Source organism: Talaromyces rugulosus, chromosome IV (assembly GCF_013368755.1).
Source record: "Talaromyces rugulosus chromosome IV, complete sequence".
Taxonomy (NCBI): Eukaryota; Fungi; Ascomycota; class Eurotiomycetes; order Eurotiales; family Trichocomaceae; genus Talaromyces; species Talaromyces rugulosus.
The window spans coordinates 2,092,706-2,105,183 of record NC_049564.1 but is presented as its reverse complement, the minus strand read 5'-3'; the positions used below and the strand labels follow the sequence as shown (position 1 = coordinate 2,105,183).

General features: G+C 46.1%; 5 protein-coding genes across 5 annotated transcripts; 3 read left to right on the top strand and 2 right to left on the bottom strand.

The window, feature by feature from the left end:
- Window positions 1–199: 199 nt before the first annotated feature.
- On the bottom strand, window positions 200–2,134 carry TRUGW13939_07529 (uncharacterized protein; the record flags this gene model as incomplete). Its single annotated transcript, XM_035490668.1, has 4 exons — window positions 200–662; window positions 726–1,279; window positions 1,348–1,510; window positions 1,650–2,134. 4 exons carry the CDS (start codon window positions 2,132–2,134, stop codon window positions 200–202), a joined length of 1,665 nt encoding a protein of 554 aa, XP_035346561.1.
- A 3,794-nt stretch (window positions 2,135–5,928) lies between these two features.
- On the top strand, window positions 5,929–6,666 carry TRUGW13939_07528 (uncharacterized protein; the record flags this gene model as incomplete). The annotated part of the gene is made up of 2 exons (XM_035490667.1): window positions 5,929–6,200; window positions 6,267–6,666. The coding sequence occupies 2 exons, from the start codon at window positions 5,929–5,931 to the stop codon at window positions 6,664–6,666; spliced, it is 672 nt and encodes a 223-aa protein (XP_035346560.1).
- A 738-nt stretch (window positions 6,667–7,404) lies between these two features.
- On the top strand, window positions 7,405–7,791 carry TRUGW13939_07527 (uncharacterized protein; the record flags this gene model as incomplete). The annotated part of the gene is made up of 1 exon (XM_035490666.1): window positions 7,405–7,791. One exon carries the CDS (start codon window positions 7,405–7,407, stop codon window positions 7,789–7,791), a length of 387 nt encoding a protein of 128 aa, XP_035346559.1.
- A 249-nt stretch (window positions 7,792–8,040) lies between these two features.
- On the bottom strand, window positions 8,041–9,402 carry TRUGW13939_07526 (uncharacterized protein; the record flags this gene model as incomplete). The annotated part of the gene is made up of 3 exons (XM_035490665.1): window positions 8,041–8,523; window positions 8,586–8,780; window positions 8,848–9,402. The coding sequence occupies 3 exons, from the start codon at window positions 9,400–9,402 to the stop codon at window positions 8,041–8,043; spliced, it is 1,233 nt and encodes a 410-aa protein (XP_035346558.1).
- A 2,330-nt stretch (window positions 9,403–11,732) lies between these two features.
- Window positions 11,733–12,398, top strand: TRUGW13939_07525 (uncharacterized protein; the record flags this gene model as incomplete). Its single annotated transcript, XM_035490664.1, has 1 exon — window positions 11,733–12,398. The coding sequence occupies one exon, from the start codon at window positions 11,733–11,735 to the stop codon at window positions 12,396–12,398; it is 666 nt and encodes a 221-aa protein (XP_035346557.1).
- Between the last annotated feature and the right edge of the window lie 80 nt (window positions 12,399–12,478).

Here is a 12,478-nt window from a genome sequence, read left to right as displayed (position 1 = left end):
GATGTATTTTTAAAGTTAATGCCAGAATTGGGGGACATGAATGATTGGATATCGCTATAAATAACATTTGAGCAAGGCACGATAGTCTATATGTACATGTCAAAGTGGTATAAGAGAGAATGGAAAATTAACCGCCATATAAATGATCACATTGTGACCAATATTACAAGTCCAACCAGAAGCAAAAAAATTTGGAGATTTAAAACTCTTGGATCTCGGCATCCGCCTTCTTCTTTTTAATACCAAGCATAGACAAGGTCTCATTCCAGAATCCAACGTCGCGGTCAAGCGTGGTCAACTCGTAGTGTTCGAGCGATGGTCGGGCCCAGACGAGATCAGCTTCGTGGGGCTTGACGAACTTAGTGCGCTTGACAATCTTCCATCCGCAGAAAGTAAGAATGCCCAAGAAGACCATGGCATAGTGGGTGAAGAATGAGCTGATGTCCCATCCGCCAGGTCGGAATACGGCGTATCCGTAGCATACGAGGACGCAAATCTCGAAGCAGAGAGCAAATACCGTGCCGTATGGCTGGAAGTAACCGTAGTAGGTGAATTCTCGGCGGTTGACACCCTGGGCCTTGCAGGCGCGATAGAAGAAGATGTAGTTAACACACATGACGATGTAGTCAATCATACCGCCAGCAGTGACGATGTTTGTAAGCCTAAAAGAGAAAAAAAAAATGTCAATAGTGCAAAATTTTTATGTGTCATGGGAATAGTCATACCAGGTGAGAGCAGTGTAAGCGCTTCCTGAGAGCTGCAGCAATGACAGGAAAGGGAATGCCATGACGATTAGCAAGCACCAGAACGGGACACCGTCTTTCGTGCACTGTGCCAAAAACTTGGGAGCGTGACCTTGGGCGGCCAACCCATGCAGGGTACGCGAGGCGCAATAAGTATAGGCATTTCCGGCAGAGAAGATCGAGGTGAAGAGGAGCGCATTAACCAAATGCGGCAGTCCAGCCACACCCATATTTTGCATTGCAATCACGTAGGGCGAAGCAGCACCGGTACTGGAGCCCAACACTTTCAGCAGGTTCGGGTCATTATACGCAACCACGATACCAACGCAAAGAGCACCGCCGATGAAAAACACGCCGAAACGGATATAGACGGATTTGAAGGCCCGTTTCAGCGTGACACGGGGCAGTTTGGCTTCTCCAGCTACCATAGCCATATATTCGGGACCGACAATGGCGAAACTAGCCATCCAGAGAGAGCCGAGAAAGCCTTCCCATTTGCCCATACTGCCTCCCGCGAGGTATTCGGCGAATGCACCCTAGTCCGAGCGAAGATGAATCAGAACCGGTTTCTAAGAAAAGAAAAAAAACCAGGGGTCAAACTCACGGGTGTTCTCCAGTACCGGAAACCGTACGGGTCATGCTGGGGGTTGCCTCCAACCATAGTAACAAAAGTGAAAGAGAAGACAATCATCATCAGGAGAAGTTTTCCCCACGAGAGCCAGAATTCGGCCTCACCATACCATTTGACGGCTGCTACATTGATCAATCTTCAGTGGCCGCATCAGGGCGCAAAAATTAGCATCTGGCTTTGAATAAGAAAACGGTCGCTTTGGGAGTGAGTAAAAATAAAAGAAGGGCAAAAAACGCGTGTGGGACAAGGGTACAAGGGTGGCGCGATGGATATACCCATAAGCAACAATACATGCGACGCAAATGGCCGCAACGGGGATGTCGTCTCTCCAGAAAGTCAAAATCAGGTTGAGGGCGCTGATCTCAAAGGGAATAAGTATGGCTTCGTAGAAAAAAAAGTTCCAGCCGGCCATGAAGCCCCAGGCATCGTCGACCCAGACGGAGGCATGTCGGATGAAGGAGGCGTTGACGGGCATGTAGATGGCCATCTCGGCCATGGCGTTGTTTACGAGGGCGAGCACACAGGCGTACAGAGTGTAGGTGATCAGCAAGCTGCCGGGCCCGCCGTAGTTCAGGGCTTCACCGATACTGACGAACATGGCGGTACCGATCGAGCCACCGATAGCAATCATCTGCACCTTGCGGTTACTCAAGTGTCGCTTCAGGCCATGGTTGTCGGACACGATTTCACCGGCATCGACATCGTGGGCGCCGTTGTGCTGTTGCACGACGGTATCTTTACCGTCTTTGGGCTCGTCCATGGTGGAGTTCGTTTTTTTGTATTGGGCTTTTTTTTTTCGCTTTTGTCTTACCACTACTATTTCTACCAGAACCGAATCAACTGGAGGGTATTGTAGAGCAGCGCAGCGATGGACAATAATAGAAAACCCTGTTTTTTCTCTCTCAAGGCTGAGGGAGGTGAACAGTTCTTAAAGGTCACCAACCAGCAGGACAGGGGATGTCTTAGTTGTAATGGGCTTTATGACTAACGCCGGATGCGGGCTAGGGCCGGCTGTTCTGGGTTCTGGTTGGCCAGTCAGCACAGTTAGCCCCACGTGGCGGTACACGTCTCGTATCAGCCGGACTCGTATTAACTAGTCATCGCATGCGCCTGAGAGTGAGTCTGCGCGATATTATTTACATCAACGCCAAGCCAGCATCACAACGAGACGACGACGTGCCGATGGTTACCGTGCGGCAAAGTAACTAAATCTTTCTTTTCTACCGAGTACTCCGTACAACTAAAGATTCTGCCCTTGTCCGCCTGGCCAACCCTGCGCAATTTGCCCGCGCACCAGTCCAGCTCGGGAAGTTTTCAACAGTGGGGCAATGTGACGGTGGCACGCCCAGCGCCAAGACTTTATCTCGGGGCTCCAGCGGCGAATCGCGCCATGCGCGCAATCCGGCGGCACTGCCAGCGCGGGGACCAATCAGTGTGCGGCTTATGTCATCTCGGGATACCGCATGCGGCAAGGCGCGATTGGCCACGCGGGACTAGCGCTGACCGCGCGCGTCGCCACCGCGGCCCAGAGGCTGTCAGGCTGCGCCTAGCCCATGCGCCATTGGCTGCCGGGCCCGCCGAGGACCCGCTGCCAAGCCTTGCTAGCGTCGCCCGATCGAGCGAACCGAATGGCGAAAACAGGGCATGATTGCTGCCAAGCCTCCGGAAAATATTTTCCCCGTTCTCCAGCCACCGGATCAAGCTGTTAGGGTTAGGGTTACGATAAGAAAGATAAGAGGATGGTTCCCTCTCTCTCACATTGGGTAAGACTAAACCTATTCTAATAATATTGATGGTATTATTATTATTGACCAAGGAACTTTTTTCCTCATCTAGCTCTTCCATCCGGTTCACCTCGTTTACATTATCGAGAGGAGGATGCGCCCCCGAGGGTTTAGAATTTCTCCTTTTCGCCCGCGCGTCCTATCTATGGACCCTAAGGTGTATGAACTAGTGAAATTACCATTCCTGTGCCAGTCATCTTAATTCTGCTCTCCGACTTGCGTAACCGCTTTGCCGATCGAGATAAATACGTTCTATGAACAATACACCTAGCGCGATAAGGCTGACGTCCTAATGGGCCGCGTAATTACACCGATTGTTCTTAGAAGGTCAAGGCGTTGAACTCCTTTCTAGTTTCGACCCGGTTCGCATGCAGATTCCCACTATATTAGCCCTCGAACGAGTCATGTTCGTATACTGAAGTGTAGAAATGAGACTATAAAAGTATTTCTTATTTGAACACACTATACTAACGTAACCAGACATACAAACTACCCCTTACCTACTTCCTTCTAGATACATGTAGAATGGGATCAACATACATATCAAATTACGCAGGAATGGCTTTCGCCAATCAGCGAAGTAGTAGGTTATTGATGTTGGCTTGGTGGCAGGGCCACATCTGTTGAAGCCTGACCTCAAGTGCTAGGTTCATCATCGCCTTTATAGACTCGGATCACATAAATTGAAAAGTGGACGTGAACAAAGGTTTAAATTGATGACTAACAGATTGGAAATTTATTTATTTATACATTAATTGATATAAAGTTGACTAACAATAGAGGAAATTGGAGGTTGCCAGATACCGTCAAAACCCACCAGGATACATGTATGTTTCAGGGGGGCTTTTATACTATATTTTATTTGTAGATGTTTCCTAAAAACTACATATGTGCCACTGTAGTTTTATTGACATGGATATAATTTATTTGACATCTAAAAACATAAAGATCAAAATTATCGTTGTATTTTATTTTTGTACTACTATAGTATTAAAACACTATAGAAATTTCTTGTTATTATTTTTGTTATATACATAAAAATGCGTTCCTGTGTCTGTCCCTAAGCCTGAGGAAGCTTTTAGGTTGCCTGTAGGCCTGCTCGCACCGGTTTGACGCGTCTGAGAAGCCGGCAAGTTGGTTAGTGAGGCCATATAGGCACTAAGGGGTTGAGAACGTACTGAAAAAGCTTGCAGGGTGCACATGTTGCCTGCAGCGAACATTGAAGCCTCTGCGCGCACTGATTGGTGGGGCCTTTAGGAGGGGGAAAGGGGTTGGCATTGGTGCGAAGCCTTCAATGTTGTTATATATATACATAATAGGGTGGTATTAAGATATATATAAAGATAACACGTATATATAGATGAACATTAATTTATTTACACTATTCCTATTTAGAAAGAAGCATATAGAAACACGTCAAAAAGAGACCAAAAAACTATTCAACACTTTTTAAAAAAATCTCAAAAATTAAGATATTTCTAAATTCTAATACATTTTGTAAATACAGGTATAAATTATCAATTGATAATATATTACTTATTATTTAACATCTTTTGGAAAATAACCATATTTGCCACATCTTTTACCTGTAGATATGGATATTAAACATCTCCCTATTTCAAACCGTTTTTACCACCAGGCTTGTGCACGTGTTGTTCAAGAAACCGCAGGTGCCCCTTTCCCGCTATTGGAGGCTGGCAACTGCATGTGGTTTGTGTGTGTGATAATCGCTAGCCGATATATATATCAATTGATTTGAACAACATCACTTGATCAATGCATTCCGGGAAAATAAAAACCTACTGAGTTTCAATGCTGAAATGTTTCCTATTGTTGGTCCATAAAAACGTATGGATTGATAAATACGAATTGCACCATCTGAAAATCAATCAACAACATCTGCATACACAAGTTTAGAAACAATATCGGCAAATCTTCTCTTAGGCGTCAAGATTTGCCGGTTAATTGCCGATGATCCGCGACAAGATCTGCGTGAAAGCACGATAGCCTCTCTTAGTGCTATGGATAAAAGGATAAAGACGAGTTCCGAATCACCTTTACAACTATTAGGATCCCTTTCTGCAAGGAATGCAGGGTGCTTCATAATACGTGTAGGCTAACCAGACTGTGTCGAATCATCTAGAATGGCGTCATCCTGTTTCAAGCTTATTAAATTGTGAAGAAACGATGCCTAGGAGCATTTCTAGCGGAGAATCGGAGCCTACCCGGCTTATGCAAGCGTAGAGCTCTCCCTGGTTAATTAAATTGCACCCGCGATGCTGTTTCAAAGCCGACCGAATTAATGCACGAATGACCAATACCCATTCTCCTCATCCCGGTTGATGCAACCCCCTCCCATTTCCCCGCGTTAGAGATACTAAATATTAATTCTGATTCATCAGATGTTCACAGGGGTCTTCTAGTTGAATTCTTGCATGTGCTTCTAGTCCGAAGCCATGGATAAATACGTGGAAAAAATGATGGCCCCGAAAAGAAAATCCATTCTTTTTTCATGGTAAATGAGAAGAATCAAAGTTTATCTAGTGAGCATCGACTGCGCCAAGAAAGAATATCAATTTATCCGGAGTGAATGGAGTCTCAACGTATTGACACACCCCTGTGAATAAGATTTCAGATATATTATCAACAGAAAAGGTTTAAAAGCTCAACAAGGTCCCATTCGATGCGGAGATCTTGGGTGAAGAGAACAACTACCACACCGTACAACAACAATCGACAAGACTTTATCGTCATCACAATCTTTGCAATCATGATATCTTTCGCATCACTTGCCCTAGGGATCGCTATCATTACCGGCGCGTTTGCTGCTCCCGGCGCTGAGTTGTCTGAACGCGAGCTGGTTAAGCGCCAGTCGATCACGAGTAGCGAAACTGGGACTAGCGGTGGCTACTACTACTCATTCTGGACCGACGGTGGCGGCTCCGTGACTTATACCAATGGCGACGCCGGTGCCTATAGTGTTGAGTGGACTAACAGCGGTAACTTTGTTGGTGGCAAGGGTTGGAATCCTGGCAGTGCTCGGTATGCAATCCCATCTATGTTTTTACTTTAATACTTTTCTTCCAACTGATGGTATCTTTCTACTAGCACCATTACATACTCCGGTGACTTTGAACCCAGTGGCAATGGATACCTATCTGTGTATGGCTGGACAGAAGACCCTCTTATTGAGTATTACATTGTGGAATCATACGGTACCTACGACCCTTCTACCGGAGCCACCCAGATCGGCACTGTCGATAGTGACGACGGCACGTACAACATCTACAAGACGACTCGAGTCAACCAGCCTTCTATCGTGGGTACTGCAACCTTTGATCAATACTGGTCCGTCCGCACGTCGAAGCGTACTAGTGGCACTGTCACCACTGCCAACCACTTTAGCGCCTGGGAAAGCTCTGGGCTAACTCTTGGTACTTTCAACTACCTGATTGTGGCCACGGAGGGATATCAAAGCAGCGGGTCAAGCTCTATTACTGTCTCCTAAGAATAGATAGTGAACCTGAAGGGCTAGCACGCAGTGCCAGCGTATCAATTGAATGGACTGTAAAGTTAGTACTAATCAGCTCTCCAATTGGCACTCAACCATTGTTACATATAATATAGCGAGCCTAAAATCGGGTACTGAGTACAGTAATGCATTAGCGTTTTCTTTCTAGATAGTCGGGCTTCCCCGTGTTTCTCTGCCGATCGCGACTTAGCTAGAGCTAGCAGATTTTGGTGTCGTCGCGATAGGGCTGAAAACCGCAGCGACGAGGAAAGCCCGTTTGGAAATGGTTGTGACCACAACCTTTTGGCTAGCCAGGAAGATTGTATACAGACTAAACAAACCCTTTCGAATCTTGATCTTAACTTCACCTTGGACTTTGAATAAGTAACTATGGCTTGTTCATGCTGATCTGTAGGATCAGTCATAATCTAGGCAGCAGCGGCCCACATCTTCAACTCTATCGGCCCTCGCTTTTCTGGATGCCCGAGATGCTCTTTAGTGAACAAATAAAATTGCACTCACATGGGGTCGCATCTCTTGGCGCGTGTTGACTGTCGGGATCGCGTCTTTTCGTGACCGAGAGACACAGTACATAAATACGCCTTTGTTTTACAAAAATCAACAGGTAACACGCGTTCACCCAGCATTCAAAATAGTCAATAGACACGAAACCGATTCAGCACGACTAGCTGCCAATTTCCACTGCCCGAGAAAAAACCCCAAAACACACCCAAAATGTCTATTTCGCAGTCTTCTATTATTCCTTTCATATCTACCATTTTCGCGGCCATAGCAACCGCTTTCGGAGTCAACGCTTTTATTAGGCCCGAACATGCTCTCTCCATGTTTGAATTCCAATATCCCACCTCTCCGGATGCGAAGCAGCTTGTTGATTACTTAATGATTGTCTATGGTGTACGCGATATTTTCATAGGTGTCGCCTTGTTATCGGCCGCATTCTCTGGGAATCGAAAGACATTGGGATGGAATTTACTTGGGTTTGCCGGAGCAGCTTTCGCAGATGGCCTCGTTTGCAAAATGAATGGACATGGAGAGTGGAATCATTGGGGCTATGGATCGTTCGTTGCCATTCTTGGACTTGTGTTGGCTGGTGGGTTCTAAATTCCTTGAGTGCCTCAACGACAAAAAAAAAAAAAAAAAATCTCTTCAAATTTAGAAAACGGTACGCCAAAATCAAAATTCGTCAAGTCCGTCGGATCATTCAAGTCTTTGGGATGTTTTCGGGTATTGGATATGTACGATAATAAACAAATTTAGTTAATATGTACAATGAAACATTGTTTAAGTTTGTCATCTACTTTCGGGGATGAATCACCACATGTTCAACCATCCTGCAAATGCTCACTCCAATCAGCATACTCCGAGGTCGTAAACAGTGTCGAGATCGGTGGGAATGACGCCAGCAGTGACAGCATCCTGGTATGACCAGCGGTAGTCACCGAGCTCCGACTTCCATGTCCAGAACACCCAGCCGTCTTGCTTCTCATAAGTCATTACCTGGGCCGCAAACCACTTCTTATAAAATTCCTGGTTGGTGCTCGGGTCCCAGTCGGAATTCCACTGAACATCATCCGGTACACTCAAACTCCACTCGCTGACGATTGTCGGCGTGTTGCCACCGCGGTCGTCGTTGCAAGATGTGCTAATGTAGTTATCCTGGCTGACCGCGACGCTGCTGTCCCATTTTATGTAGCGGTGGTCGTCATACGCGGCAAAGTAGTTGTCGGTCAGGTATTGGGTAGGGTCGCCAGAGCCCCATAAATTATTCATCATTTCAATGTGCAATTCGTTGTTTTCTGTGACGTTGAGAGCGCTTTCGGCGGCACGGATTCTCTGTGGCCACCAATATACGTTAGCGTTGCTCAGGTTTGTATAAATTGTTCAATAGGACATACACTAAAGGCATTCGGATAATAAGACGAGAGTAGATCGCCAACCTGGGTCGAGTCCTGCACAGGTTCGTTGGCAATCTCAAGCATGCCCACGTTGCGGAAATTGTCATTGCTGTGAATGTTGGTAGTCATCCACTCCAGAAATTGAAGGGCACGCTCAAATTGATAGTCGACATAGAATCCGGGGGTATCAGCAAACTATCAGGGGTGAAGGTGAAACGTTAGCATGATGAGAACAGGAACTGGACATCGGTAAGATGCCTACCTGACCGGTGTCGGCATTCTGGGAAACCTGGGCACCGGGAGCACCATGGAGATCGATGATGATGTATAGTCCATGGTCACTTGCCCACCCACAGACTTGTTCGAGGTAGGATAGGGCGCCTTGCGGGAAGTGCTCGCTGTCTGTGTAGACAAGATCCTCACGGATCCAGTATCCTACCGGGATCCGGATCGTGTTCAGTCCGTAACTGGTCATGTTGGCAAAGTCTTCCTCCACAATCCATGAGCCCCAGTGGTCGGAAAAATTGGTGTTGGCGGTATCCTGGCCCTCCGAGTTTACGCAGTCAAACTCAGAATTCTGATTGCCACACCCCATACTGCTCCAGGTAGTCTCAGCAATCCATGGCTCAAACACAAACAGGGAGCCGAGGTTGACACCGCGGATCTTTCCAGAACCTGGCAGGTAGCGCTTTCTGGTGGAAGATACACTCTTTTCAAACAGGTTTTTGCCTTCTTTGGAGTAGATATCCTTGTGTACTCCGGGCATCCATGCTGCCGAGAGGCCACACAGCGTTGCGATAACCCCCAAAGTCTTCATACTGTTGCTCAGAGCGAGATCTTCAATTGTTGACTCTACTGGCCTATTCGAAATCGGATGAGCCGGGGAGGAGCATTTAAAGGGAACTGCGTGAACGTGATACTAGTAAGTAAGAGTATATTAAGAGGTCTCCGCATTCATAGACCCCAACTAAACCATAAAACCGCCCCAAACCACACGATCCGGTCATGGTTCACGTTGATTTCAACCAGAACCATTCCATCCTTGGCTAAAGCTGGGTGCTTTAATCCCCCGAAAAAACGGGGGTCATTTGATATCATTGGGCGCCATTGGCTGTATCAGTGTAGTTCGACTTGGTGGTAATCATGCTGCGCCTAGCTGATTAGCCCAAAACGTAAAAATGTAACAACGGCTCTCAGTCATCCCTTCGGCCCAAAGTTATTATTAATTCACGGGGTGAAAATAAAAACCGACTCTGAGGATATTCTAGACCGGGTTGTAGGGGTGAATATTACTACTCTAATGTCAAAACACGTGCTAACTTATCTCAACACTGCTTTGAGGCTGGAGAAGCCATGCGACAGAGGGGTTGCTCTAGCCGGAAGCAGAAAATGGTCTAAGACCCTACTTGTTTCTAAAATGCTAGTAGTAGCTATGCTAATAATATTCTTATAACATTTTGATGGTATGGCGTTTATGTATTGTGTGAATTTCCGGTGCGTCCGATGGGGAGAACTTTACTGATGCCCATTCGACGGTGGCCTTAAACATGAATCAGTGGACGGATACCGGCTGCTTGCCCGTTTTCTAGGGTTTCATATGGTAATTCGTATAGGGACAGGTCCCACGGGCCGTGGGGTCGCATCCATCGGAGCATTTCATAGTTAGTTACCCCATATTTTCCTAATGTAGGTACGCGTCAAACTGTGTAGTTGTTTGAGCATACATCCATAAAAAGTTATTTAATAGTTATTAGTTAGCTCTGTAATACAAGTTGTGAAAGTGGTTGCTAAGAAGCTATGAGCTGACAAAGAGAAGTGGAATGCGGACTATCAGCAGTGATCTACTACTCATTTCAGCTCAAAATGTGCCGATGGTATGTATGTATGTCATTGTGTCATTTGACCTTTAAGCCTGTGGTGGCACAGTAGTGGCGTAATACTGAGCTATTTTCTGATGGTCACATTGTCAGTCTGGCACCACTTCATACTGAATGTTCACTCTAAATGAGTTGATGACTTTATCTACGATCGTGCAGCGAGTCAGGTCCTGACCTTTTTGGAAATCGTTCTATTGACAAGGTCCCACTCCAATCTTCGGATGTATCATCCATCAATTCCGACAAATGCACCGCATATGAATTAGAATGAGGAGGCGACACTGCAGTACCAACATGGAGTGCAAAGCCACCATTTCACTCATATCCCAGCAATTCACAACTGATTCAGTAATGGCCGATTTTAGTTACATCCTAAAATAATTATTTCGATCTAAGCTGTGTTAGCGTCGTCAGGTCGGTACCCGCATGGCTTAATCGGGTACGATCTTCATTGATCCTAGAGTATGTTCCGATCTCTTTGAATTGGAAGCGAAACAGCAACTGATTGGGTTCCCATTAGCATGTGCAATCGTACAGGAAAATTTCTTTGAAGTTAGAGCACGCTATTCGTAAGCCTGTGACTCTATCTAGTTACTTTAAATTTGTAAGAATCCCCAAACCCGTCGCCATACCCTGCCGAGGAACAAATTGACAGTCAAGGCTATTTTTGATCCATAGAAGTTTACGGGCCCTTACATCCAAGTCATAACTCATACGGATTCTATATCGAGAAGGAAGGACCTAGTGGGTTGTATCTCACGCACTCTACAACCCTTGGTGCAAAATTTAATCCTGCTGCATTGTGGGTGGTGATGCGTCGGCTCTCCACTTCCTGGTCTGCTAAATCTTGGTACTGATTAGGATTGAACTGGAAGAAACAGAAACCAAGGAAATAATCACCAATCCTGATTAATGTGCCTTTCAGGCTAGAATGTGCCTTCTTATCTGGCTGCCTTTATACCAACCACAAGCTTCGCGCTGCAGCCCAGAAGTAACTACATCATGATAAACAATTTCAAAAAACAACGGCGTCGCAGTATGACATCACTTCATATTTTTAGCGTTCAGGATATAAAGAGTTTAAAAGTCAACGGTCCGATATAGATCGCTGTGGCGTGTATGAGGTCATTGGCGGCAACGGTTGGTTATCAGCACCTGTCATACGTCAAAACGATCCACATGGAGAAAACAAGCAACAAAATATTGACTATTTATATTTAGCATTCTCTGTTTTCTCAAAATATGATTATTTTCTCGCATCAATCTCATCATGTCGTTGAACAAGGCCACCAGCGGCCTCACCGGCGCGGCTAGAGGTGCTTCTACCGCTGCTGACTCGGTTAAGAAGGGCGACCTGGCATCGACCGTCAAACAACCCAGAGAACAAATCGACCAAACCACCGCGACTTTGACTGGAAAATCTATCCCCGGAGAATTTCCAGGTGATCAACAGCAATCCCAAGCTCAAAATGACGACATGCCCGATGTCTCTTTCTCCTTCTCGGGTCTAACTCAGTGGTTTATGGACAAGTTCGAAACCTACGTTAAGGGCTTGATTGAACGATTCTTTCCTGTCCAGAGGAGGGAAGCAGCTTACAAAAAAGCCATGTCGAGACCTATGGCTGCAACATTCATCGTCTGTCAGGCGATTTGTTGCGGTGTCCCAATTTTGGTGTTTCTTGCAGGCGTATTCTTGTTTGCAGCGGTGGCTACCCTTCTCTGGGCTTTGCTCTCATTATTGATTCTTGGTCCAATACTACTGGTGACAGGATCAATGGGATTTATTTTCTGGGGATGGAGTTGGGCATTTTACTCGTTTGTTAAGTGGGTCGATGAGAAGTTCCTTGGCGGGATTATCACGACCTTTTTGATGCCGTTGTCTGCTGCCTCAGGAGACAATGAACAACCGGAGAAAACACCACAAAAGGAGGAGTGAAGTAATATTCGCAGAACCCCAGGAGTAGTTTTGGAAAGGCACCGAAGAAATATACTTGAGCCGATTTGTAATATTCACGG